This window comes from Mesocricetus auratus, unplaced genomic scaffold (assembly GCF_017639785.1).
Source record: "Mesocricetus auratus isolate SY011 unplaced genomic scaffold, BCM_Maur_2.0 Super-Scaffold_100008, whole genome shotgun sequence".
Lineage (NCBI taxonomy): Eukaryota > Metazoa > Chordata > Mammalia > Rodentia > Cricetidae > Mesocricetus > Mesocricetus auratus.
Window position 1 is genome coordinate 68,882,253 of NW_024429192.1, and position 25,717 is coordinate 68,907,969.

The following is a 25,717-nucleotide window of genomic DNA, read 5'->3' on the forward strand; positions in this document are numbered from 1 at the left end:
ATGTGTACACACGCTACCCTGCGTGTGGAAGGACAAAGCAGGCAAAGCTACCGAGGACTAGGTGCTGACGCGCAAGAGGCGTTTGGGGGATAGGATGTGCTTCTGCCTCTCTCTGCATTCTGCTGCGCAGGCTGCTCAGCCGGCACGCTGCCTCTGCTGCACACTTAACATCCGTTCACATTTCTGTGCGCACACTGCAAGAAGTTCACTAGATATTCCTGACTTCCCAACAGCAGACCTGAAGTGAAGCCAGCATCACTCTGAAACTGGGAGACTACGACAGGTCAGGAGACAGGTCATGATGAGGTCAAAGAACAAGGTTAGTGGGAGGAAGGGACCAGTTACAACAGTTGGAGAACATAATTTCCCACGTAGAACCTCAGAGGCTACTTCATACCCCAAGCCTGGGGCCAGGGCATCTTAGAAGTTTCTATCTTTCCATTTTAAAAACACCAGAAGTCCATTTTCCCAACCTCCCTTCAAGTTGGTATAACTGAACATTATAGAATATATACATATACATAATTCAGAGGAAAAGTTATGCTACCTTTTGGTTTTTTAATCATTTCCTTTAATGACCAGTGATAAGTCTTCACAATGATTTTTTTTTCTTTCTCTTATCTAACTGCTAGCTCCCAACACCTACCCAATTTTGAGTCCCACTCCTTTCTCTCTCAAGGACAGAGACTGCTATATGGCTCTATTTGATATTAGCATCTGACACAGTGGGCACCAAATTATAACCACAGTAGAAACAGTATTATCTTATTGGTGAGCTACATCAACAACGGCACTTGCTGTTCCTCAGGGACAAAATGCTGTGCCAGGATAGTTTGCTTTCATTATGGGAACAGTCTCACTCATAGAAACATTTCTTATCTTTAAAATTTATTACCTTTCTAGATTTATTTTTATTTTACGTGTATGAATGTTCGTTCTGCCCTCACGCATATGTGTACACCATGTGTGCCTGGTCCCTAAGGGGGTCCAAAGAGGGCATCAGACCCCTTGGGACTGGCGTTAAGGGTGGCTGTGAAACACTGGGTGCTGGGAATTGAACCCAGGTCCTCTGCTGAGCAACAAGTGCTCTTGACTGCTGAGACATCTCTCCGGCCCCACAGGAGCAATGTTTTTGTTGCCAATGTTTACAGATGTGCAAATAAAGCTGTGATTAGAGTTCATTAAGATAACTTTATTTCATACTCAGTAAGATAGCTCAATGAAAATGTGATTAAGCTATGCTAACCAAACTAGCTAAAATTAATTTCCTTATCCCTAAATAAAAAAAGTCTATCAGAAATAGTTATTAATAGCCAGGCAGTGGCAGCACACACCTTTAATCCCAGCACTCAAGAGACAGAGGTAGGTGGAGCTCTGTGAGTTTAAGACCAGTATGGTCTACAGAGCGAGTTCCAGGACAGCCAGGGCTGTTACAGAGAAACCCTCTCTCAAAAAACCAAACAAAAAAGTTATTAATAAATTAATAAGTAAACATTTCACTGCAAGAGATTCTTTCAGAGTACAATGCTACCAATGTAAAAACTGAAAATGTTTTGTCTTAACACAGATCTTACAAAATACTTTTGAAGTAAAATACAAAGTAACTATAACTTCAAACTAATAAAAAAATTAAGTCAAGGAGATAGCTTGGGAGTAGGATGCTTGCCCAGAATGCACAAGACCCTGTGTTCAATCGTTAGCATTGTAAAAAATGAACTAAAAATCCAAACCAAACAACAGAACAATAGCACTCACAGAGAAAGTATTCAGTAAAGTGTGCGGTGCCATCTACAGCCCTACAAGCATGTATGACACAGACAGAGGTGTGACTCTGAGAGCCGTGAGCATCAGCAGGCATCACTTCCGTCTCCTGTCTTAAAGATGTTAGAAAGTCCTTTAAAGGACTAAGAATGCAGCACACATGAGCCCTGAGAGGAAGGGAAGGAGAGAAGGGGAAGGAGATGCAGAAAGGAAAAAATAAAAAGGGGAAGAGGGAGAGAAGCAGGGGGAGAGTGGGGAGGAGGGAGGGAGGGAAGGAGAGAGGGAGGGAGGGAAGGAGAGAGGGAGGAGGGAGAGAGAGAGAGAGAGAGAGAGAGAGAGAGAGAGAGAGAGAGAGAGAGAGAGAGAGAGAGAGAGAGAGAGAAGGAGGTAAATAAACTTGTTAATTCAGAGACGGTGGTCCTGGGAGGTATAAATAAGAAAGCTAGCTAACAGAAGCCTGAAGAACAAGCAGGAAGCAGCATTCCTCCCCGGTTTCTACTTCGGTTCCTGCCTTCAGTTCCTGCCTTCAGTTCCTGCCCAGACTCCCTCAGTGATGGAGTGTAAACTGTAGGCTGAAATAAACCCTTTGCTCCCACGTGGCTTTTGCTCATAACGGTTGAAGGGCTCTAGCTCACACGAGCATGTGGCTCTGGAAGACCTTGCCCTTCTCCCCATTCCCTCGGCCTTGCATTCCTAAATCTAGCCCCAAGGTCTACTCCCTTATCTGGCCACTTCCTCCTCCCGAGGCTGACTACCAAGGTCCAGCTATCAAAGTACTGAAGTCCAGCAATCAAAGCCCCCTTTGGCTCATCTAATTGATATACCCAATTAAAATTAAACACCTCTGTTTGCAATGAACACTTACAAGTAGAGATGTATGGACAAAGGGGTATAGGTATGACTTATTGGGTCACACTGCAGCTTCCATGAAGAGATAATTTTTCCCTTTTTTTTTTCATTTTATTTTCTTCCTTTTTTTCTCTTGAATTTTGTTTTATTGGGGAGCAGGTGCATGGGAAGAGGGAAGATACAATGGGACAGGGAACGAATGGGATCAAGATACATGATGTGGAAGACACATAGAATAATTTTTTAAAATTAAACACCTCATCCTAATATGGGATTTCACCTTTTACCTTTATAAACCACCTTTTCCTATGTGCCTGCCACATCCGTCTCCTCTCAATCCGGAGGCAGTCAATCCTTTGTCCTCCCTTTGGGACAAATACCCCTTCCCCCTCTCCCTTATTCCCTTGCCCTTCTCTCTTGTCCTCCATCTCCTGTTAAATAAGGGTTAAATAAGGTAGTTCCCCCATCCCCACCCACACCATCGTATCCAACATTTCTTCTTTAACACAAGCAACTGGATCTTTCTCTGCCGTGCCAGATCTTGCTAATTTTTTGTTTTATTTAGTATCCACTTAACAGCCAGAGTCCCAAAGCCAACTGGCATTTGCTTGGAAGAAACAACAGTGAGCCATCAGAGGTCTGCCTGCACTCTGTAAGAAGTGTTACTACATGAATGGCATGATACTAATCACTGAATGTCTTACAGAGCTGAAAAAGCATCTCAGAGAATAGTTTCTAAAAAACAAACAAACAAAGGTGTGGAGAGTGGATAAAGTCCTGAGTGAGTGTGTAAGGAGTGAATAAAGTCCTGAGGGGATGTGCAGTGTTCACATGTCAAGGATCCCAATGCCCCAGATCCATGGAAATGGCAAGGCCTTTTCCAGGTCAGGCACAGGGGAATGACAATCTTCTCCATGTTGAAAGTATGTACTGAAAATGTCCTCCACGGCTTCCTCCTCCTAGATGTTTACAGCCTGAGACTGCTCCCCTGCAGAGACCCCTCCTGTTTCAGCTGTAATTATAAACCTGCCTCTTCAGTCCAGATGCATAAAATAAACAGGCTGAGTCTCCCAGCTATTGCTGATGCATCTCCATCAGGGCACACAGCCCACCCAATCCCAGCTTTTCTGTTGTGGGTCTTGTTTTTCCATTCACCATCGCCCCAGTTAGGTCAATCCCTAAAACAGTACAAGACTGCTGGGAAAAGACATGCCATGGATGGATTACCTCCCTACAAAGTATTGGCCAAAGAAATCCTTGAGATCCCCCACAAGCCATAAAGGCCAATGCTTTGGTAGCACACCAGATGGAAGATAAGCCTGTCAATTGCCTTCTAAACATGTGTCTAACCTCTGTTGCAGACAGCCTTGGTTATAGAGGAAGGCGTATTTGCTATGGAATGTGGTTACTCACAGAGACTCGTATTAATCAAACTGCTGAACTTAGTGACAGCTGTGGTGTGGTGGCCAAATTCTCAGTATATAGTCACATATATCACCCCTTCCAGAGCTCAAATAACACAGTGGGAGAGAGGGAAGGAGCTTGTAGGAGTCACAGGACAAGAGGACAATACTGAGTATAGCTTTCACCTCTGGGAAGAGATATTCCTGGCCCTGTAGTTCTAGAGCAGGAAGCAAGAGGGTCACCAGATCCTCACCTGGCGTCTTGTTACTTTTCCATCGTGATAAGACACTGCGATCAAGGCAACATATAGAAGAGTTTATTGCGGGGCTCACATTTTCAGAGGTTTGCAGTCTGTGACCACCATGCTAGAGAGGATAACAGCTTTTGAAACCTCAAAGTCCACCCCTAGTGACACCCCTACTCAACAAGGCTACATCTCCTAGTTCTTCCCAAACAAGTTCTACCAACTGAGGACCAGGCATTCAAATATAGTTGTCTATGGGGGCCATTCTCATTCAAACTACAGTAGCTGGCATTCACCCTACACTGTCCTCCTGCCTCACACAAAGGTCCAAGAGTATACAGGAGATAGAAAGTCAAATATGGCTGTTCTTGGTAATCTGGAATTAACATAAACCCAAGTGACTGGGTGTACTGTGAGGGATTTTTTTTGTCTTAATTAAATCATTTGAAGTTAGAAAAACCATATTTAATCTAGATCTTCTGAGGAGGGGAAGACCCACCTTTAATCTGGGCTATTCCCTTTAATGGCAGCCTATATAAAGGACATGGACAAAGGAAGTTTGCTCTTTGCCTGCTTGTTCTTGCTCTTCATGGCAAGCCCATTCCTTCACTGGCATTAGAGCCTATAGTGAAGACCAGCTGAGACATCCAGCCTCACGGACTGAACACCTACTGGATTCTTGAACCTTCAGTTGGTAGATAGCCATTGCTGGACTAGTTGAACACAACCATTCTAATAAGGTGTGTGTGTGTGTGTGTGTGTGTGTGTTTCAGTCTATAAATTCTGTTTCACTAGAGAACCCTGACTAATGAACAACTAAACACAGGATTCCTACTGTAATACAGCTTTCATGAGGGATGCTGAGGTGGGAATTTTTTGTGATATAACTAATTCTGAGTCATGTATTCTCTTAAACTAAGTCAAATAAAGTCACTGGCTCACCAAGGTCGACTTGTGTAGAATCTTTTCTTTGGTCTATCACTGGCACTTTATCTCATGTGAATTCACAGTTGTTCATGAACCCCCAGGAAAGTAGCAAATCAGCTGGGCACCAAGATAAAAGATGAGCAAGATGTAGTTTCTACCCTTGAGAAATTCAAAATCTAGACAGATGCTAATCAACAGAGTTTTCTGCTGTGATGAAGATTACGTGTCTACGCTGATCACTTTGGTAGCCACTAGTCACACTTGGCAACTGAGCTCCTGAAATGGGCCTTGTGCAACTGGGAAACTGAAGTATTAGCTGTAATTAACATAAATGTTGACACATGTACTAGTGGCTACCATTCTGGACAGTGTACATGCAAACACATACACTGTAACTAACCCAAAAGTATGAAAACTCAATGCCACAAAGTAGTAGTAATAAGTAATATTTACCTACCTCATTAAGTATGCTTTCCAGAGTTGGAGGGGTATCCACTTGAGGAATATCAAACTCCTTGTCATCAATCTAAATGAAGAAATTAAAGTTCACAAGGCTTTTTCTCCTATAAGTGTGAGATATTTTAAATAACTAGAAACACTGTCAAAGGACAAGTTTACCACTGACTGGATCATGTATTCAACTCAGTAATTTCCATCCACCTACTCAGTGACTCTCAAGACCAAGGAATGCCCTGACTGTGCTGCTCTGACAGTCCTAGACCTTTCTGGAAAGTTGAAGAACTTTTGTACCACCTTCCTTTGGATGACAAATACCACATCTCATGCCAGGCCCTCCCTTCCTAAGTGTAGGCTTGAGACCGGAATGGTATGCAAAGCATGGCAGAATTTCCTGGCTCCTTGATGGTGAAGGATCACTAGCTTTTTTAAAAAGTTGTCATTAAATACTCTCACAGTCACAGAAACCATTAATATTCAATCAAGAAGGAAAGCAAATAAAGAACAAGGTAATAATTCTTAACATTCCCCTGGGCTCTGTCACCCTGAGAAGGCATTCAGCACAGCTGCACACCTGTGTCTCTGTCTATAAAGTGATTACCAGTGTGAAGTTCCAGGACAAGACCAGAGTGTTCCATAAACAGTACCAGACTACGTAATTAAGAGTGGTGGAACCTCAGAGCATTTGGGTCACACAGCATACTAACCCAAGTTTTGTTCAAAAGTTAAACATTTACCAGATCATTTTTGAACTCCAGCTCTTTATCCAGATCTATGCAAGAGAATTTTGAGAGAGAAGCTTCTAGACTAAAAGTCTTGTTCAACTCTTCCTCAGTAGTCCTGGCACATGGATTCTGTTCCAAATTCTCCTGCTCTGGTTCACTTTCCATATTTGCTTCCAACAAATGTATTCCGCCAATCCAAGCAATTTCTTGCTTTTGGCCTCAGATTGTAGTGATCCAAAAGATGACCTCTTTGGTAGGGAGGTAGGTGTTGTCTAGATAGACTCTTCTCAGCTGGACATTTCAGAGAAATCCTTGGTTAGGTTCCACTTGGCCATCTGTTTGCAGGCAAAAAGAAAAGGGACGGAGGTAGCACATGGGTGGAGGGTTCCTACAAAAATACAAAGGGGGAAACTTAGCTCAAACTTGGAGAAGTATGGGACTGGAGTCTCCACCCACCCAAGTCATGAGACAAGTAAATATGGCATGAAACGCAGTGGGCCCTAGACAATACCAAAGCAGATTTACATAGCTACAGTCAGAGGGCAAACTGTTGTCAAAAGCTTCCAAATAATCATGTCCTTCTATTCTGGGACCTCGGGGTAACTCTCCAGTTCCCCTGGCCGACAGCACATAGACTGGCCTAGCTGCCATCAACTTTGGGCCAGCTGAGCATACACACCCAGGATAGACAGTTATTTAATACTACCTTAGCAAACCTAAGGGCCGATTTAAAGGAAAAGTAAACAGTGACCCTAGGATAAAATAATTACACAAAGCCAGAGTCACAGAAAACATGGCTATCTTTAAGAAAGAATGAAATACTGAAGAAATCTAGAAACGCACACAGATGCACTGTGTCTGTGTGTATGAGCAGAGGCCAGAAGAACACATCAAGTGTCTCCATCTACTGCATACTCTCCATCTATTCCTTTGAGGCAGGATCTCTCCCTCAGTCCAAGGTTTGTCTCCCAGATAGGCTGGAAGTCAGCAAACTCCATGATGCTCCTGTCTCCACTCTCCTCAAAGGAAATACAGCTGCTATGTTACTGTATGCAGTACGCCTGGATGGTTATGTGGGTGCTGAGAGCTGAACTCCAGTCTTCATGATTACACAGGAAACACTCTTAACTACTGAGCCATCTCTCCAGCCCTTAGAAAACTTAACTTTTTAAAATTAACTTAAATGGATTCCGGATACCATCTGCCACTGGTAAGATTATTGCCCAGTATATCCAAGATCTTCTCTTACACACACACACACACACACACACACACACACACACACACACACACAGAGAGAGAGAGAGACAGAGACAGAGACAGAGACAGAGACAGAGACAGAGACAGAGACAGAGAACAATAAAATCAACACAAGTAAGCAAGCTTAATTAATGTTGGGCCTAAAAAGACCCAGACACAAGGCCTAGTGGAATTTCCTAGCCTGGCTAGATTTGGCGACCTGTCTTTGGCCTATCACTTCTGCATAGGAGTAACTCAGCAAAACTGCCTCCACCCAGCTACTACTAAGGTCCCCACCCACTTCCTCAACCCTATATAAGTACCTACCTGAGGCAATAAAGAGAGATCCTGCTTCAACAAGTCTCCCAACTCTGTGTGGTTCCCTCCGGTAATCAGGAGGGAGGTCTGGGTCATCGACACTCTCCATCCCCCTCAGCCCCAGGAAGTGACCTGCTGGAGGGGCCCTTCCACAGCCCTACCTGCCAGAGGACCCAGCAAGTTATCTAAAAGCAACATGCCCAAACTCACTGACAATTTTATCATTTTTAGTGCCCATGATTAGGGTATTAAAAAATGGATAGCTGACAAGTGTAAGACACATGGATTTGTGAAAACACAAGCTAAAACTGGCTGGGCTGTGGTGGCGCACGCCTTTAATCCCAGCACTCAGGAGGCAGAGGCAGACGGCGGATTGCTGTGAGTTCAAGACCAGCCTGGTCTACAAGAGCTAGTTCCAGGACAGTCTCCAAAGCCACGGAGAAACCCTGTCATGAAAAAACAAACAAACAGCAAAAACCAAGCTGAAGCTGATTCTTCTATTCCATCTGGACTAATTTCTTTCAAACAGACTCTAATGCTCTATCTACAAAACACATGCTATCAAAACTTTCCTAGAGCACAGTTGAGGGCATTCTCCCTGGCAACATCTGAATACATCAAGCCCAGAACTCAGTGCACTGCTCCTTATCATACAGACACATGCAGCAGCAATACTGCTGCTCACACACCTTCCTCTAAAGACTCGGGACAAGTTTCTTCTTTATAGTCTTTCACTATGTGTACCACCAAGCAACACACACACACACACACACACACACACACATTATTCAAATACTCCCCAAAATATCTTTTATTCTTCTGCAGCTTTTTATTTTTTTGAGAATTCCATGAATGAGTACTTTATTTACATAATTTTCCCCCTCTTACCTCCAACTCCTCCCATCATGCCCTGCACCCACTCTGGCACTCTGGGATCCGTGACCTCTTCTTCTGTTTCTATTACACACACACACACACACACACACACACACATACACACACACTCCACATTTAGTCATTTAGTGTTTCTTGTCTGTACATGTGTTTAGGATGCAACCTGTCCAGTGCTCATGTCTGGAGAAAACTTAACTGTCTATAGTCCTTTAGCTAGGGGTGGGTGGCGCCGTGTGGACTTTCCCCTATCCATGTCATGTCCACTGGTGTGGTCATTATTTGGGTCTTGTTTAGACAACCATATTGTTAATATTTCAAGAGTATATCATGCCCTATCATGTTATAAGGTACAATCTCTCAGCAGGCATCCTGGTCATTTAGAGCTTACAAACCCTCTTTAAAGATGTATTTTATGTGTATGTTTTGCCTACATATATGTCTTTGCACCACATACATGCAGTTCCTTCACAAGTCAGAGGAGAGCTTTGAACTCCTGGAATTGGAGTTGCAAACAGTTGTGAGTCACCATGCTGATACTAGGAACATGACCCAGGTTTTCTGCAAAAGCAGCAAGTACTTTTAACCAAGGAGCCATCTCTCCAGGCCCTGGCTCCTACACTCTTTATGCCTCTTCTGTGATGTTCCCTGAACCTGAGGTTTACAGCAATTAGAGCTGGGTACTTCTTCAGCTTTTTTAATAGGACCACGCAGAAGGAGGAAGGAGACAGGATATAAACAGACAGAGACAAACAGTTCAACAGCTCAGTGGTTGAACCATCTCAGCCCATAAAGGCACTTGCCACATAAGCCCAATGGCCTGAGTACACGTTCCAGAATAATGGTGGAGTCACAGACTCCCACACATGTATGCACATGCATGCCTCCAACCATAAATGTAAAGCCAGATATGGTGGTCCACATCTGTAATCTCCAAACTCATATAATGAGATGAGAAGGGACAGAATCAACTGGAAGCCCCCAGGCCAGCTAGCTTGGGAGGACTCGGCAGGAGAGACCCTGTCTCAACAAGGCCAACTCCTCAAAGGTTGGGAGGTGATCGCTCTCGCCCACTCACCCATCCTCCCTCTCTCCCTCCGTCCCCTTCTCCCCCTCTCATTCTCCACATAGAATAAGTACATACATAGATAAATACTTCTTTAAAAACAAAGATCCTTGGGGATAGCTAAGACAGTTGTTCTCTGGCTTCCCCACACACATGCACACATGTGCATACACACAGCAGGCTTCAATCTGGACTTTACCAGTTCTCTCTCTGACTCTGGGCAATCTGGTTGCTCTGAAGCTCTATGATTTCTCCATCTGTAAGATGAACAGTGTGAGCATCTGTGTTGTGTGTATTGCTTTCCCAGAACAGCACCTCTTGTTCTGGAAAAAGTTCCCTCCAGTGGCGCTTTCTGTGGAGGCAGCCAAACATCAAGGGGAATGGGGGAGAAGAGACCCAAGTAACCTCTGTTTTTGTTTGTTTGTTTGTTTGTTTGTTTTTTGTGGTTTTTCGAGACAGGGTTTCTCTGTAGCTTTGGAGACTGTCCTGGAACTCACTTTGTAGACCAGGCTGGCCTCGAACTCACAGAGATCCGCCTGCCTCTGCCTCCCGAGTGCTGGGATTAAAGGCGTGCACCACCAACGCCCGGCTCCAAGTAACCTCTGTTATACAGAAGAGTCATTCAACAGTTGTCCCCTCTGTTATAGAGAAGAGTTCTGCAACAGTTGTCCCCTCTGTTATAGAGAAGAGTTCTGCAACAGTTGTCCCCTCTGTTATACAGAAGAGTTCTGCAACAGTTGTCCCTATGTTATACAGAAGAGTTCTACAACAGTTGTCCCTCTGTTATACAGAAGAGTTCTACAACAGTTGTCCCTCTGTTATACAGAAGAGTTCTACAACAGTTGTCCCTCTTTTATACAGAAGAGTTCTACAACAGTTGTCCCTCTGTTATACAGAAGAGTTCTATAACAGCTGTCCCCTCTGTTATACAGAAGAGTTCTACAACAGCTGTCCCCTCTTTTATACAGAAGAGTTCTATAACAGTTGTCCCTCTGTTATAGAGAAGTTCTACAATAGTTGTCAACTAACACACCAGACCAGCTACAGTCTGTTACTGGCAACCAGCCTCTACTGGCAGGACTTTTATTCTGGGTCCATACTCCCCAGCAGGAATTGAGTCAATCTTTTAAAAAGTATAGATGGGGAGAGAGAAGCCAGGTTCTAGTTATCTGCCCATGGCTTCTGGCAGTTCAGCTACACAGACCAATATACTCCTTCACATCTCCTACCTCTTCCCCCCCCCCCATTCTTCTCTCCCTCTCATCCTCCCCTCTAGGGGCTCCTGGGACACTCAAGAGTTCTCACAGAAGAATGCAATTCCTCTCTTCACGGGACACCATGGTAATAAAGGACACTGACTGCAAAGCACTGGGTAACACCTAGACACAGTAATTTTCAAGAAATAATACATATTATCATTTACAGGTTCCTCAAGATTTCCAAAATCTTCCAAGTTAAAGACTCTAAATTGAGATCAGCAGTTGTGTAAATCACAGGATCTTCTGACACATCAGCAATTTGGTCATCTGGTGAATGTCAACAGCTTGTCTGAGACAGCAGAGACCCCAGCGCAGCTATCAGACACCCTCAAGACCTTGAGTGTCGACACTAAGGATCTGCTCACACTAACTCATTCTGCCATCATGCTTGGCCCGTTTCACCAAGCACCGCTCTGCTTCCACTGATGAAGCCGGTATGTCCTCCTTTTCACCTCTGTCGCTTACTCTTGCTGTACCTTTCTTTCCTGTTAGCAAATATTCTCACTGAAGTAGACATGGCTGACTCAAAAATTACCACGCTGATTTTTCAAAGGTCGCTAGAGGCTGGAGTGATGGCTCAGTCAGCAAAGTGCTTGCTTTGAAAACATGGAGACCTGAGGCTGGATCCCCAGCACCTGCATGAAAAGCTGAGTACAGTGGCACACGCCTGTGATCCCAACCTGTGGCACAGGAGTTGGGTGGGAGGCGGCAGGGGCTCCCTAAGCTTGCTGAACAGTTGGTCTAGCTGAACTGATGAGCTCCATGTTCAGGCAGAGACCTTGTCTCAAATTCAGCTGGGGAGTGACTGAGGAAAACACAGGACCTTGACCTTTGATCAATACATATGCATGAACACATCTAGACTACACACTCACATATGCACGCATTCATGCATCATGGTGAGCACTTGTAATCTCAGTACTGAGGAAGCAGAGAGAAGCAGGCCCCTTAGGGCTGGACACAGTCTAGTCTATTTGGTAAACCCCAGGCCAGTGAGACTGTCTCATAAAAATAAGGTAGACAGCTCTTGAGGAAGAACACTTGACATCTTTCTCTGATGTATACACACACATAAACACACACACACACACACACACACACACAAGCACAAATACAAACATATGGCAAAGGAAACTTGGTTGATGTAACTAAATAAGGACCGAATTCAAGTGGTGCACACCTTTAATCCCAGAGGACCCAGGTTCAATTCCCAGCATCCACATGGCAGCTCACAACTGTCTGTGACTTGAGTTCTAGCGGATCCTACACACTTACACAGGCATGCATGCAGGCAAAACAACAATGCACATAAAATAAAAATAAATAAAATAAAAAGACAGATAGAGAAGTGTACCCTATAAACAGCAATAGTACCATTATAACAGTGCTCAACTAAAAGCTAAAAACTCAAACTTCCTAACACTGTGACCCTTTAATACAGTTAGTTTCTTGTGTTGTGGTAACCCTTAACAATAAAATTATTTTTGTTGCTACATCATAACTCTAATTTTGCTACTGTTATGAACTGTAAATATTTGTGTTTTCTAATGGTCTTAGGATACCCCTATGAAAGGGTCATTTGACCTCAGAGGGGTCATGACCCCCAGGTTGAGGACCCGAGCTCTAGAGTGTGGCCTGCACTGGACTAGGTTCTGACTGTGGCTGATGCTCACACCCATCCTCCAGGTCCCAGGAGTCTGCACCATGTCAAAGCTCTTTTCCTTCTGAAAATCCTCATAGGATGCTTGGGGACACCTTATTTAAGGAACACTTTCCTAAACACTGTCTTGATACTTCCCTTCTTTTGATTCACTAGTTAACTTACCACAGTAAAAACTAACATTTTTAAATACACCATCTTGTAGTAACCTTGCTTCTGCTCAACTTAATCCAAGTATTTTTTTTTCTTCTGATTCTTTGTTTTGTTGTCTTGTGAGGGAAAGGACCACAATCTAGTTAATTTGTATTCATCTTCTACTAACTGTCTCTAGAGAACGATCTCATTTTTAGCAGGCCACCACCAATGGCTATAGGATAAACTCCAGATCCTGAGCCTGTGCATAGGTGCTCCCCACTTTCTCCTCCTGTGTATAAGTGCTCCCCACTTTCTCCTCCCTTACATGGGTGCTCCCCACTTTCTCTTCCTGTGCATAGATGCTTCCTACTTTCTCCTCCTGTACAACTATCTCTCCTTCCTTGGCCTGGCAGGATTTCCTTAACCTGGAATCTTAACTTTGTTCTTCTTGCTCATGCCTGCACTCTCTCTCTCTCTCTCTCTCTCTCTCTCTCTCTCTCTCTCTCTCTCTCTCTCTCTCTCTCTCTCTCTCTCTCTCTCTCTCTCCCTCTCCCTCTCCCTCTCCCTCTCCCTCTCCCTCTCCCTCTCCTCCAAGATGCACTTTTACAAGGCCCTTGCCCTGGCTCTCCATGACCTTGAACGACCCTTTATTTATCCTGTATACTACTGAAATTTGGGGAACGGCTCTATGAATTTGAGGACAAAAGAGAGGACCCACCTTTCCCCTGTAATCTACCTTTCCAAACAGCTGGGTACAGCGGTCCAGAGATGGCAGCCTGGCTTACAGGCACTAGCAGCAGCCTTCCTCCCAAGGGGCTTCTGTGTCACTTTTGGTGGTCCTCTCTGTCCTCTCACCACACCAACTCAAGGATCTCCCATCGCACAAGAGTCTCTCCACTCTGTCCCCTTCAAACTTTCCCACATGACCTTCTTGGGAAACCCTGGTATCTCATTTTGGTGCCTGCCCTCCACTAAACTCTGCCACAGCCCTTCCCAAGGCCACCACCTTCAGCCATTCCTGCCTAGAGTCCCTTGAAACCCTTACCTACAGAAATCCACAACTTTCCATTTCCCCTTTGACATGTCCTGACTATACTTGGCTTATAGATGGAAACTCGTCTCTCAGCTCCAATGGCTCCACCAAGCGGGCTATGCCATAGTCTCCTCTGAATGGGCGGTAGAATCTACCGCTATACCACCAGGCACTCCTCAGAAGGCAGAGCTCATAGCCCTCACTGAGCTCTCGTCCTAAGGTCTCACAAGACAAAAGCATCATATATACACAGATTCTTTACCACCATGCTTCCATCTGACAAGAGAGAGGTTTTCTCACCACCAGAGGCATATCTACTACCAATGGGCCTCTGATCCTAAAGCTGTTAGAAGCCTCTTATCTTTCCAAGCAGGCAGCAATTATTCACTGCTGGGGTCATCAGGCCCCTACTCATGATATAGCCTTGGGAAATGCTTTCCTGACTAAACATTCCAAGCTATGGGAGCTGTCAGGTGTCCTCAAGGTTGGCTCCTCCTACAGGACGGGGCCTGTCTCCCTGACTTGCAAGCAAAGTCCTTTGTGGTGGCTATTCACAAGTCTTTTCACAGTGGGGTTTGACCTCTCTGTGGAGTCCTCCAATCCCTCTTCTTCTATTCCAGCCTTCTGCCCTCCTTAACACTATCTATCACCCAGGAATGCTCCACCTGCACTAGAACCTCTCACAGTGGGCCTTGAGACCCCCCCTTCCTTTAACCCACACCAGTTTCGGGGTAGTTTTCCAGAATACACACATGCCTCCTAACAAAAACCACACACATCTTACTATGGTAGACACTCTCAGGCTGGGAGAAGCTTTGCCTGCTACAGCTGAGACTGCAGGAGTGGTCTGTTTCCACCTCATGAATGATGTCTTACCCAGATTTGGTTTCACCCTGACTCAAACCCGGGCTACACCCCGAGCCCCCTCCTTCCTCAGCCCCTTTGAGTTAATACACGACTGTCCTTTCTTCTATGAACCAACCTCACTCTGTGACTATTTACCCTCTCACTCTCTTGAGACACCTCCAGGAACACACTGATAGTCCTCTACTGATGCTATCACCCAAATCACATTACCAAGAGATTGGGTTTATTTGAAAGTCTCTTGCCCACAGGCCTTCAACCCACGCTGGACAGGTCCACATCTGGTCATCCTTACCACACCAACCGTGGCTAAACTTCAAGGAGTTACAACTGGATGCACCTGTCACAACTCAAACGGGCTCCTGACCTCTTATGGCTGCCAATCTATGGGACCTCCAGAGCTTAAGCTCTCCCACCCACCACCCAGGCCTGAGAATGGCCCCCTTTCTCACCCTTCTGCTGGGGGCTCTCTTGTTCTCCCCACCCCCCACCCAGGCCTGAGAATGGCCCCCTTTCTCACCCTTCTGCTGGGGGCTCTCTTGTTCTCCCCACCCCCCACATCGAAGCACCAGACAAGCCTGGAAGTTCCGGATATATGCCACACAAGCTAACAGGCTCCTTGGTCTGCCGTCTGTCCAGCCTCTGGCTGCCTCTTGGAGATCTCTCTGACTTTCCACACCCCAAGCAGCCTGTTTCCCCAACTGTGGAGAGGAATGGCTCCACTACCATCTACCTGACAGCCCCGAGAGCCTTTGTCTTCTCCAAGACCAAACAAGACCGAGTCTGCACTGAGGACCCCTCCTGGGCTAGGGCGGGAAGTACCATTACTCTGAACCAGAGTGGGATGTACAGGCTCAACAGCTCCCCCACAGTCCATGCCAGGTATGGTCACCTTCACCATCCAGGACCCCGGGGATAAAAGGTGCTCCAAGGGCCTGTGGGGCAGATCTACACCTGCATAACGAGGGCTAGCCCCCTCTCACAGAGGGGAGTGGTAATTATATCTCTGGAGGAAGTGCCTGCCACCCTTCTAGATGACATGGTGGAAGCTATGCAATGGTCTGAGTCCAGGCTGTGTGACCTCTCGTAACCCAGCCTTTTGGAAGACTGTTCTAAATGAATGCCTGCGTCTCCACATTTATGGCAGCACAGTGGGCCACTTAATGTAACTTTATGTTCCTTTGTGCTCCCTTTCGACAATCCCTGGTGGCGGCTTGCACTAACATTTCAGGCTCCTCACCAGTCCCTGAAGGAACCCTCTCCTGGCACCAATTCAGTTTTCCCAGTGTATAGACAAATCCACTGTGATCCCGTTTCCTCACCCTACATACAGAAGGAGAACCCTACACTCTCCTCCAAGTCTCCCCCAAGGATCAACGGGCCACAGCCCTCCCAGCTGTGGTGGGAGTTAGTCTGCCAGCCTCAGTGGTTGCTGCGGGTTTGGGTCACAGACTGTACCTATCTCAGGAGATGTCCACCCAGCTAGCAGGTTCCCTCCAGGGACCAACACTGGCTCTGCAATTCCTCCAAAACCAGCACTTCTCTGTCTTCAGTGGTCCTACAAAAATGGAAGGACCCTCAATTTGCCAACTGCTGAAAGGGGGTAGGGGTGGGGCAGCTTCCTCTTCCTTGAGGAATGATGCTACTCTGTAAACCAGTCTGGCCAGGCGAAGGGAAGGATTAAAAACCTACAGGAGCTGGAAATGACCCTATGGCCACTGGGAGCCAATTCCTTTGCAGAACTCTCGTTTTGGTCTCCCATGAGCCCTTGACTCCTACACCTCCTTGGCCTGCTAATTTCCAAGTTTCTTGTAATGATGGCCATTCCCTGTCTCTTCCGGTCTTCTAGGAAAACACTAGAAGTACCCAGCTGTCACCAGGCCTCCTACCATTGTCTACCAGCCTGAGCCCTTGCTTCCAGCGGCCTAGCATCAGAGAACCCCACAGAACCTCAGCAGGGAGTGAAAAACCAGGTGTTTCTGGCTATTGCCTGACCCCCTACCTCCCCAGCCTCTTGACCAACATTTCAGCCTTCCTGGGCCCTAACAACTTTGCCCCGGTTCAGCAGGAAGTAGTTACAGAAGAGACTACAAGCCCCTTTATCATCAACAAAAGCGTGGGATTCTGTGTCCCTAAGAAAGTCCTTTTCCCAAGGCCAGGCCTTTAGACAAAAGTTCCCATTCCCAACGCAGGGACTTAAAGAAACTCTCTGCTTACTAAAAAGGGAGTCATTCTCCTTATCTCTGCTAAAGGAACTTGTGGCTTTCCATTAATGACTGTGGTATCTATTAACTTGTCAAGGTCAATGCTAGCCTCTTGGCTCCCTCAGTCTCTGCTCACAAGCCTCACCCCAGCTCACAAACCCCCTTTCTCCAGGACCCATTTAACCCTAAAAATCATTCCCCTGTCACTTCTTGCTTTCCTGGGATACAGTCTTGGCAGTTTGGAAAAAAAACCTTCCTGAATCATCATCTAAGTCTTATAAGCTGTTCTCTCTCTCTCTCTCTCTCTCTCTCTCTCTCTCTCTCTCTCTCCCTCTCTCTCTCTCCCTCCCTCCCTCCCTCCCTCCCTTGCTCTTTTGTTCTCTTGTGAATTCTCTTGAACTCATTTCCTTGCTCCTCTCTCTTCTCTACCTTAAAGCCCAGACTGGCTTCAAACTCATTAGAAGCCCAGGCTTGCCTTGAACTTATGATCCTCCAAGCCTACGCTCCAATGTGCTAGCATTATAGGCAAGCTCAGTGGTACCCTGCTTAAGGCATGTTTTCCTTAGCCCTGTCTTGGTACCCTCCTTTGATTCACCAGTTAAATGACCAGATGGCTATGCCTTTTCTCTCCAATTTATGCAAGTCATACTAGGTCTAAGAGCCATACTTCTAGATCTCTGGGCTTAACACCTTGTGTACTGCAGAGACATTTAATAAATATTTTCTGATCAACACAAGAAGACAGGAATAACACCCATGCTATAAATTAAACATACCAGTGTTGTTACCTGTGACTGTTACCCTAACATGTTACTCCTTCTGTCTCTACATGGCATCTTTCCTCAAGGTTTCTCTCTCTCTCCTCCCCCCAGAATTCTCCTTATCTCCTAGCCCTGCCTATACTTTCTGCCTGGTTACTGGCCAATCAGTGTTTTATTCATCAACCAATAAGAGAAGCATATATACAGAAGGACATCCCCCATCAACTGATAGTCTCAAGGCTAGCATTTGACTCAGAGTATACAGAGACCTGCACCACAGTCAGACAAATCACAACTAGGTTCTACTTCCATGGACACGGCCAGACTCCACCCAACTACTGCTACAATCTGAGGTTCCCCGAGTTCTGCTTTTAAGGTTCAGAACCTTGAGCTATTCCCAGGTTGATCTCTCTGCTTCCTGCTCAGTTTTAAGATGTGAGCTCAGCCGGGCGTTGGTGGCGCACGCCTTTAATCCCAGCACTCGGGAGGCAGAGGCAGGTGGATCTCTGTGAGTTCGAGGCCAGCCTGGTCTACAGAGCGAGTGCCAGGACAGCCTCCAAAACAATACAGAGAGACCCTGTCTTGAAAAACCAAAAAAAAAAAAAAGATGTGAGCTCATCTGTTTCAGCAGCCAGAATGCCTGCCTGTTGCCACACTTCCACGACATAATGGTGATGAACTCTTAATCTCTCTGGAACTGTAAACCAAATAAACCCTCCTTGCTTTTGGTCGTGGTGTTTTATCACAGTAACAGAAAGTAACTATGATACCATTCTACTCAAAAGTGTCCCAACTGACATCTAAGAGAGATTTTACTTTAATCTAAAAATGTTTTTTAAAGATCTTTCGGCTTTTTATTACATGACACAAACTCCATGATCTCTAGAGGTTTTACGGTTTTTCACACTTACTTGGTTTATTCGTGAAAATAATGTATCATGTATCTCTTTAATTTAAAGGAACTCACCATTATCTACAGAAAAGAGAAACAAGAAAAGGTATGATTCACACAGCCAGGGTATTCCATTCAACTATGTCTCACGTGAGTGCAGAATGGAAATGGATACCTGCTGTCCCTTTGGTCAGTGTCAGCTCATGCATGCCCACGTAGAGGCAAACTGGCTTCATCTGTGCTGACAATAATAAGCAGCACTCTGCTCCTACATGGAACAAAAGCCAGCTGCACTGGGTCTTAAGAGCTCATGTCAGTCTTCTTGGAAGGCCTCAAAGGTACAGTTGGGGAAACCACTCCAACCATGTGACTTTACTGGTGCCACCAACCATGTGCCAGTGAGTCTAGCCAAAAAAAAGAAAAAAATAGGCACAGGACATCTGTCTCCAATATGGCCTCAATCAAGGTTCTTCCAGAAACATATAAATACTAAGGCAAGAGTTTTCTTTCAACTCCGGGGTACACCAGATTGGAGAGGCTGTTAGGAGTCTGTTTTTCACACTAAGTTACAGAACAGAACGAGATCTGCAATCAGAGAAACAGAAATGGGGACCAAGACCTTAGAGGTCCTTTGTGAGAGGGGACAAGTGGTATAATGACACCCTATGGCATCTCAGGTTTGTAAACTAATAAATCTCCTTTGGTTTAGTGCATTTGAATTAATTTTCTGACACTTGGAACAGAAAGAGGCCTCTGAAAACTACTTGTTACCAACATAAACCTGAGCAGTTATCACCAGTGAGAAGTCCAGGGTAAGCCTGCAGCTGCTGACTCAAATGGACAATGCACTTATGATGCCATATACAGTGAAGGAGCCCAAATGATAACTCAGTCCAATCTAAAGGGGAGCAGACTGGCCTCATAAATATACACAAGGGTGACTGGGAACCACAGGGTGTGAAAAGATGTCATCCAATGTTCATGAAACCTAATAAACGAATAAAAAGTTAAAATACATTTCACACTGAACACGGAAGAGAGCTCAGTCAGTACAACACCTGCCATGCAAGATGAGGACCTGAGTTTAGTGATTTGATGACATCTGTCATTCAGTCCCCGAGACTCAGAAAACATCAGGCCAATTGTGGGCCAATTGTAACCCCAGCACTGGAGAGGTGGTGACAGGCAGATCCCTGGGCCCAATGACCTGTCAGCCCAGCCTACACAGCAGGCTCCTCCAGGTCTCAAAAGCAAGGTGGGAGGCCATCCAGATGGCTCAGTGGGCAAAGCAGTCGTAAGTCTGGCAACCTAAATCTGATTCCCACATAAAGGTGGAAGGAGAAGTTGTGCTCTGATCTCCACATGTATGCCTTGGAAGACACACACACACACACACACACACACACACACACACACACACACACACACGCAATAATGAAATTTAAATTTTTTGTTAAAAAACAAAAAAGGTAAGTCTGGGGAGATGACTCAGTAAAATGCTTGAGCACAGATATGGGGATCTGAGTTTGATATTCCAAAACCTACATTAAAAACTGAGCATGGTGGCGCCATCCTGAAATCCCAGCTCTGGAGAGATAGGGATCCCTGAGGCTCACACATCTACCTGAATTAGCAAGCTATGTGCATTGGGCAATAGGTTTTGTCTCAAAAAAATAAAAAATAAAATTGAGGGAATGGGAGGGATGGCTCAGTGGTTTGGCTGAAACGTATACTGGTCTAACAAAGATAGATCAGGGGTTGGTTCCCAGCACCAAACAGGTAGCTCTGGACAGCTTGTAATTCCAGCTCCAGGGTTGTGGAAACCTCTGCTGGACTCTGAGGGCACCTGCATTCACCCCTACACACACACACACACACACACACACACACACACACACACACACAAAGTCCAATGTCAACCTCTGGCTTCTACATGCATGTACACATACAAGAACACTTACACTGTCACAGAAAGGGGAGACATGGAAGCGCACATCATGCACACACACACACACACAGCCTTACTTCTCCCATCACAATGGCTAGAATGTATACGAATAGCGGGATAGAGCTAAGGGTCACCAAAGCTACTCCAAATGCTGGAAGACAGAAAGCACTCTCGGCTGCCAACAGTCCAGTTACAAAGGGAACATAGTGAAAATAATCAGCATCTCATTCTGTTGGAGGTCTGTAAAGAATTTTCTCACATAACTCAGTCACTTCAACCATACAAAGCCCAACAGTTCAAACAAAACTGCTCCATTTATCTTTATTGTGTATGCTACAAGCCAGGTCAGCTATTGCCAGATGATTCAATACTTTTCTGCTTAAACGTCAACATGAGCAAACCCATGACTTAAACACATGTGGGTCCCCCATCCTCTTCTATATTGGAAGCACTTCAAACGCAGAAGTGTAACACAAACCCACACACCGCGACGTGTAATGTTCTCCCGGGGACACCTGGAATAGTTAGCAGCACAAGGCAACATCTGTGCTTACGTTACTTGGCACTTCGGGGGTTGGGGGAGAATGGTGAGGTGCAGAGGAGTGGGCAGTTCAGTCACTAGCAATCCGGGCAAACAAGCCCGCCTTCTCAGGGAAGGCTCTGTAGCCACTCCGGATAACCCAGGACAAGCCTACTTTCTTTGAAACACTCTCATTTAGTATACCCAAACTCTAGATTGCCGCGCGTCCTTCTGTCCCGGGATGCCACGCCTGGACAACTAGCCAAGGCACAGGGCTGCCCCCAACTTCCACCTTGCGGCCCTCGGGCTGTGGCACACTTGGCAGGAGGCGAGGAGGAGCCGGCCCCACAGGCTGCACTTCGGTCCTGCGGGGTGAGCGCCTCCATCCCGAGCGGCGTGGGAGGGACGGCACCCACCTGCCCGCCGCAGCCCCGGCGTGGGCGCGCCTGCCCCACAGCCTCGCAGGAGTGCGGACCCGGCTGGAAACTGCTGACCCGGTCCGAGGCCAGCCCGCGGTGGCGGCAGGGTCCCCGGGAGCCACCAGGGCGCACGTCCGCCTGCGCACCCCTGCTGCGCTGCCCCGCACCCGCCGCCCCGCCCCGCCCCTCCCCTCCCGGATCCGGGACGCGCGTTACCTGAGCCTGCGTCCGCCTGGTCGGGACCCCGGCCCACGTGACCCCGCGAGGCCAGCCCACGCACGCGCAGTCTCTGCAGCTCGCCGGCGCGCTTCCGCTCTCTTCCCGGTCGACGCTCGGCGCTGGGCGGTGCGAGGCTCTGCGCCACGCCCTCCTTAAAGGGAGACTTTGGTGCCACCAGGGACTGTCACCGTCGTCCGGGCCTCCGAGGAGGAACACAGACTAGTCAGTAGAGGTCCTCAGAGGGGAAAGGAACGTCCCTTTCAGCCCTGCTCAGTGAGTTCACCTGATCTCCCAGAAACTGACCCCAAGGCCAGGTGTCTTGGCTTTTGCCTACCATCCTAGCACGTAGGAGCCTGAAGATCGTAGTGAGTTCAAGCTAGCCCGGGATACACACAGAGTGAGGCCTGCCTCAGATGCGATCGGTCGATGGATGGATGGTGCGTGGGGGGTGTGGGTGAAATTAGAACTAATTTCGCTGTATTTGGTAGTATCCAATTTTTTATTATTATTTTATTGGTGTTTTGCCTGTATATGTGTCTGTGTGAGGGTGTTGGATCCTGGAGTTACAAACAGTTGTGAGCTGTCATGTGGGTGCTGGGACTTGAACCCAGGTCCTCTGGAAGAGCCATCAGTTCTCTTAACCGTTGAGTCATCTCTTCAGCCCTCCAGTTTACCACTTTTAAAGTTCATCTTAACATCAGAAATACAGGGTGGGTCACATTATCAAACAAAGAAGGCATCTTCAGGTTTCTTTTACTAATTTGCTACTGGAAGAAGATTAAAACTTTCAGCTTACTGTAGGTATCATTAACCCAGGAGGCGGGTACTGCACTTGACGGACCTGTGTGTGGTCCAGAATAGGAGGAAGAGTGGAGGAAGATGCTTTGGGAGGACTTACAGGAAACGCCCAGTTGAGTATCAACCAGGATCACTATCCTTCCAGGCCGGGACAGACTCTCAAGTGGGAAAGCCAAGCGCCTGTCCTGTGGGTACTTTGGAGCTAAGAACTTGGTGGGCTGACTGCAGTGACATAAAGAAATTATAGGACTGCTTAGGCTCATGGGTGCAGGAAAATAATCAACTGATCTAGAAAGTGGGGCTTCTGTAGGCAGGAGCCTGAGAGGCTGCTAACTGAGGGGAAGTGCGACCAGTTACAGTCCAAGGCGAGTTTAAGGACCAGTGCTGGCCTGATGTGGCCAGGGTATGGGCAGTGACTTTCAAACCTTTAATTGTCACCCACAGAAACGCATTTCAGCCATGACTAAGCATGTGTCTATGTGCACTGTGTATGACAGGAGGCAGGGTAGAGAGTTTAGTGACACCAGAGCCCTGAGTGACAGAACTCAGGCAGTTCTGGGAAGAGAAATTCAGCAGACACATGAGGAGTGGGCTGTAGGCTATCAGTGGACCTTTTCAAACTAGTTCTATGGCAGTCACACACTTATGTTTCTGTGGCAGTCATGCACTACTACTATTTCTGTGGCAGTCATGCTCTTATTCTGGATAACTCCAGAAAGCAAACCTAAGACTTGTGGGTGGGTGTTGTAGGAGAGCAGATTTCAACTCAAGCTACCTCTGGAACCCTTCAGTGTGACAGCCTTTCCTGTGCCCTTGTTCACAATGTGGAACAGTTGCAAGAGTATCGCATGTCCAGTGCTACTTAACTAAAAATAAAAATAGTACATGCTTACTAGAGAAAGCTTGGGAAATTCAGGAAATACTTAAAAATAAAAACTACCCATTTTCTTCTTTCGAACCTACATTCATTAAGTCTTTTTCTTTGGATAATTACTTTTTATCATTTTTTGTTTTGGTTTAGAGGAGAGTTAGCAGTAAAACTTTATTCACTTGTGTTTATTTGTTCTTTGACACATGTAGAATACGTTCTGTTTCCCTCCAACCCCTGCCATCCCCCCCACCAGTCCCTTTCCCAGATTCATGACTTCTGAAATATTTTTAAAATCTTATTTTATGCATGTGAATGTTTGCCTGTATCGAGGCCAGTCAGATGGTTGTGAATCAGCATGTAGATGCTGGACACTGAGCTGGGTCCTCTGCCAGAGCAGATCATCCTCCAGCCCAGGTCTCTGTCTTTGTCTTTCTTTCATTCTTTCTCTTTCCTTCCTTCCTCTTTTTCCTTACTTTCTTTCTTTCTTTCTTTTTGGAGACAGGGTTTCTCTGTAACAGTCCTGGCTTTCCTGGAGCTTGTTTTGTAGACCAGGCAAGTCTTGAACTCAGAGATCCACCTGGCCCTGCCCAGGTTGGCCTTGAATTCACAGTAATCCTCCTGACCTAGCCTCCCAACTCTTGGGATTAAGCATTAAGCCCCTATGCGAAGAAAGTCTTAAGCTTGGAAGACTGCCCAATGGGTAAAAGCACTTGCCACCAAACCTGGCAACCTGAGCTTGATCCCCGGGACCTGCACCATAGAAAGAATTGTCCTCTGATGTCCACATGTGTACTGCACTGTGGCATCTTGCAAATATGCATCACATATCCACAAATAATAAATGTAGCTTTAAAAACCTGTATTAATAGTACAAAATACATCCTGTGGAGTTGAGGGTGTAGCATAATGGTATGGGGCTTGCCTAGTTTGGAATTTAATTCCCAACAGTAAAAAACAAGGCTGTATGTTTTTGTTTGGTTGGTTTTTTCAATACTGGGTTTCTCTGTGTGGCTCTAGCTGTCCTAGAACTCACTCTGTAGACCAGGCTGGCCTCGAACTCCTGAGGACCAGAATTAAAGGCATGTGCCACCCAGCTCGAAGCCAAACATTTTATAAAGCAAAAGCTACCCTAAATATTGAGTATTCTGATGGATCTATGCAAAGTAAATTGAAAACCTTCAAGAAAAGCTAGTTACTGTACATGCCACTAAGAGCATTCGTGATCAATAAGAAAGAGATTACAGTACCAACTTTACCAGACATTTAGAAGTTAATAAATGGCATTGTAGGTATGGTAGAGACAGCCTAAGAAGTGAAGTTTGAAGAAGACCTCATCAAATGAGGAATTGCTAACAATGATGAGTAGAATTGCCGCGCCCGCTGCGCAGCCTGTGTCCAAGAATGTGCGGAGGGTGTCGGGAATTGATGACACAGACCAGAAGGCTCCTCAAGAAGGCTCTCCTTTATTCCTACTCTGGCTGGTTATTATATACCCTGACACCAGAGGTGGGGGTGGGTGGCTAGAAAGAGGTGGTTAGTCTTTGGAAAAGGTCGAGGTCAGGGTGGTTCCTGTGGGCCAGCCCTTTTCAGGAACTTACTGCCCCAGGCATTGTATTGTTTTTAGTAAACATGTTTTTAGTAAACATTATCTTATAGCTGCCTACTCCCTGGCTGATGGGGAAGTGGGTCTCTGCTCAAGGTCTGGTGTCACCACATAGAATCTAGTTCCTTGAGATGGAATCTACTTCCAGTGAAGATTTTGTTATCACAGTCAGAATGAGAAAGAATCTGGAATATAAGTGTAAAAACAGGGTTTGAGAAAGTGGGTTCCAACTTTGAAAGCATTTCCGCTGTAAAATGTTATCAAATAGCATTCATGCTAAGAGAAATCTCCCATCAATGCAGAGCCACTGACCCTAGGGAATGGATAGCAGCCACCCCAGTCTTCAGCAACTATGTCCTGATGAGTCAGCATCATCAACATAGAGGCAAGACTCTCACCAGCAACAGTATTACCACTCTCTGACGGTTCCCTTTATTGTTAGCATTTCTTTATCAATAAAGTATTTCTAATTGAGGTATGTACATTGTCTTTTTATAATGTGATTGAATATTGGCTATACTATAGAACAGTGTAAATGTAACTTTTACATACCCTGAGAAACCAAAAAGTTGGCATGGCTTAAGTCCACCAAATTGCTTTCCATAAAGGTCAGGCAAGATTTTATTCCTGAAGTAAGTTCAAAGAGTGCCC

At 46.0% G+C, this 25,717-nt stretch overlaps 1 protein-coding gene across 4 annotated transcripts in view; it reads right to left on the bottom strand.

Annotated features, from left to right (window-relative positions):
* Vps8 (VPS8 subunit of CORVET complex) overlaps window positions 1-21,893 on the bottom strand; it is a 207,857-nt gene extending 185,964 nt beyond the window's left edge. For 3 of the 4 annotated variants that reach the window (XM_005071628.4, XM_013114582.3, XM_005071629.4), the window contains exons 1-3: window positions 21,792-21,893; window positions 6,379-6,754; window positions 5,643-5,711 (exon numbers count right to left, since the gene is read on the bottom strand). In XM_005071628.4, the coding sequence (XP_005071685.1) occupies window positions 5,643-5,711; window positions 6,379-6,531 (222 nt within the window). In that variant the 5' untranslated portion in view covers window positions 6,532-6,754; window positions 21,792-21,893. Of the gene's footprint in view, window positions 1-5,642; window positions 5,712-6,378; window positions 6,755-21,572; window positions 21,702-21,791 lie in introns of those variants that run through there. The other variant, XM_013114581.3, reaches the window with a different exon arrangement.
* Window positions 21,894-25,717: the final 3,824 nt, after the last annotated feature.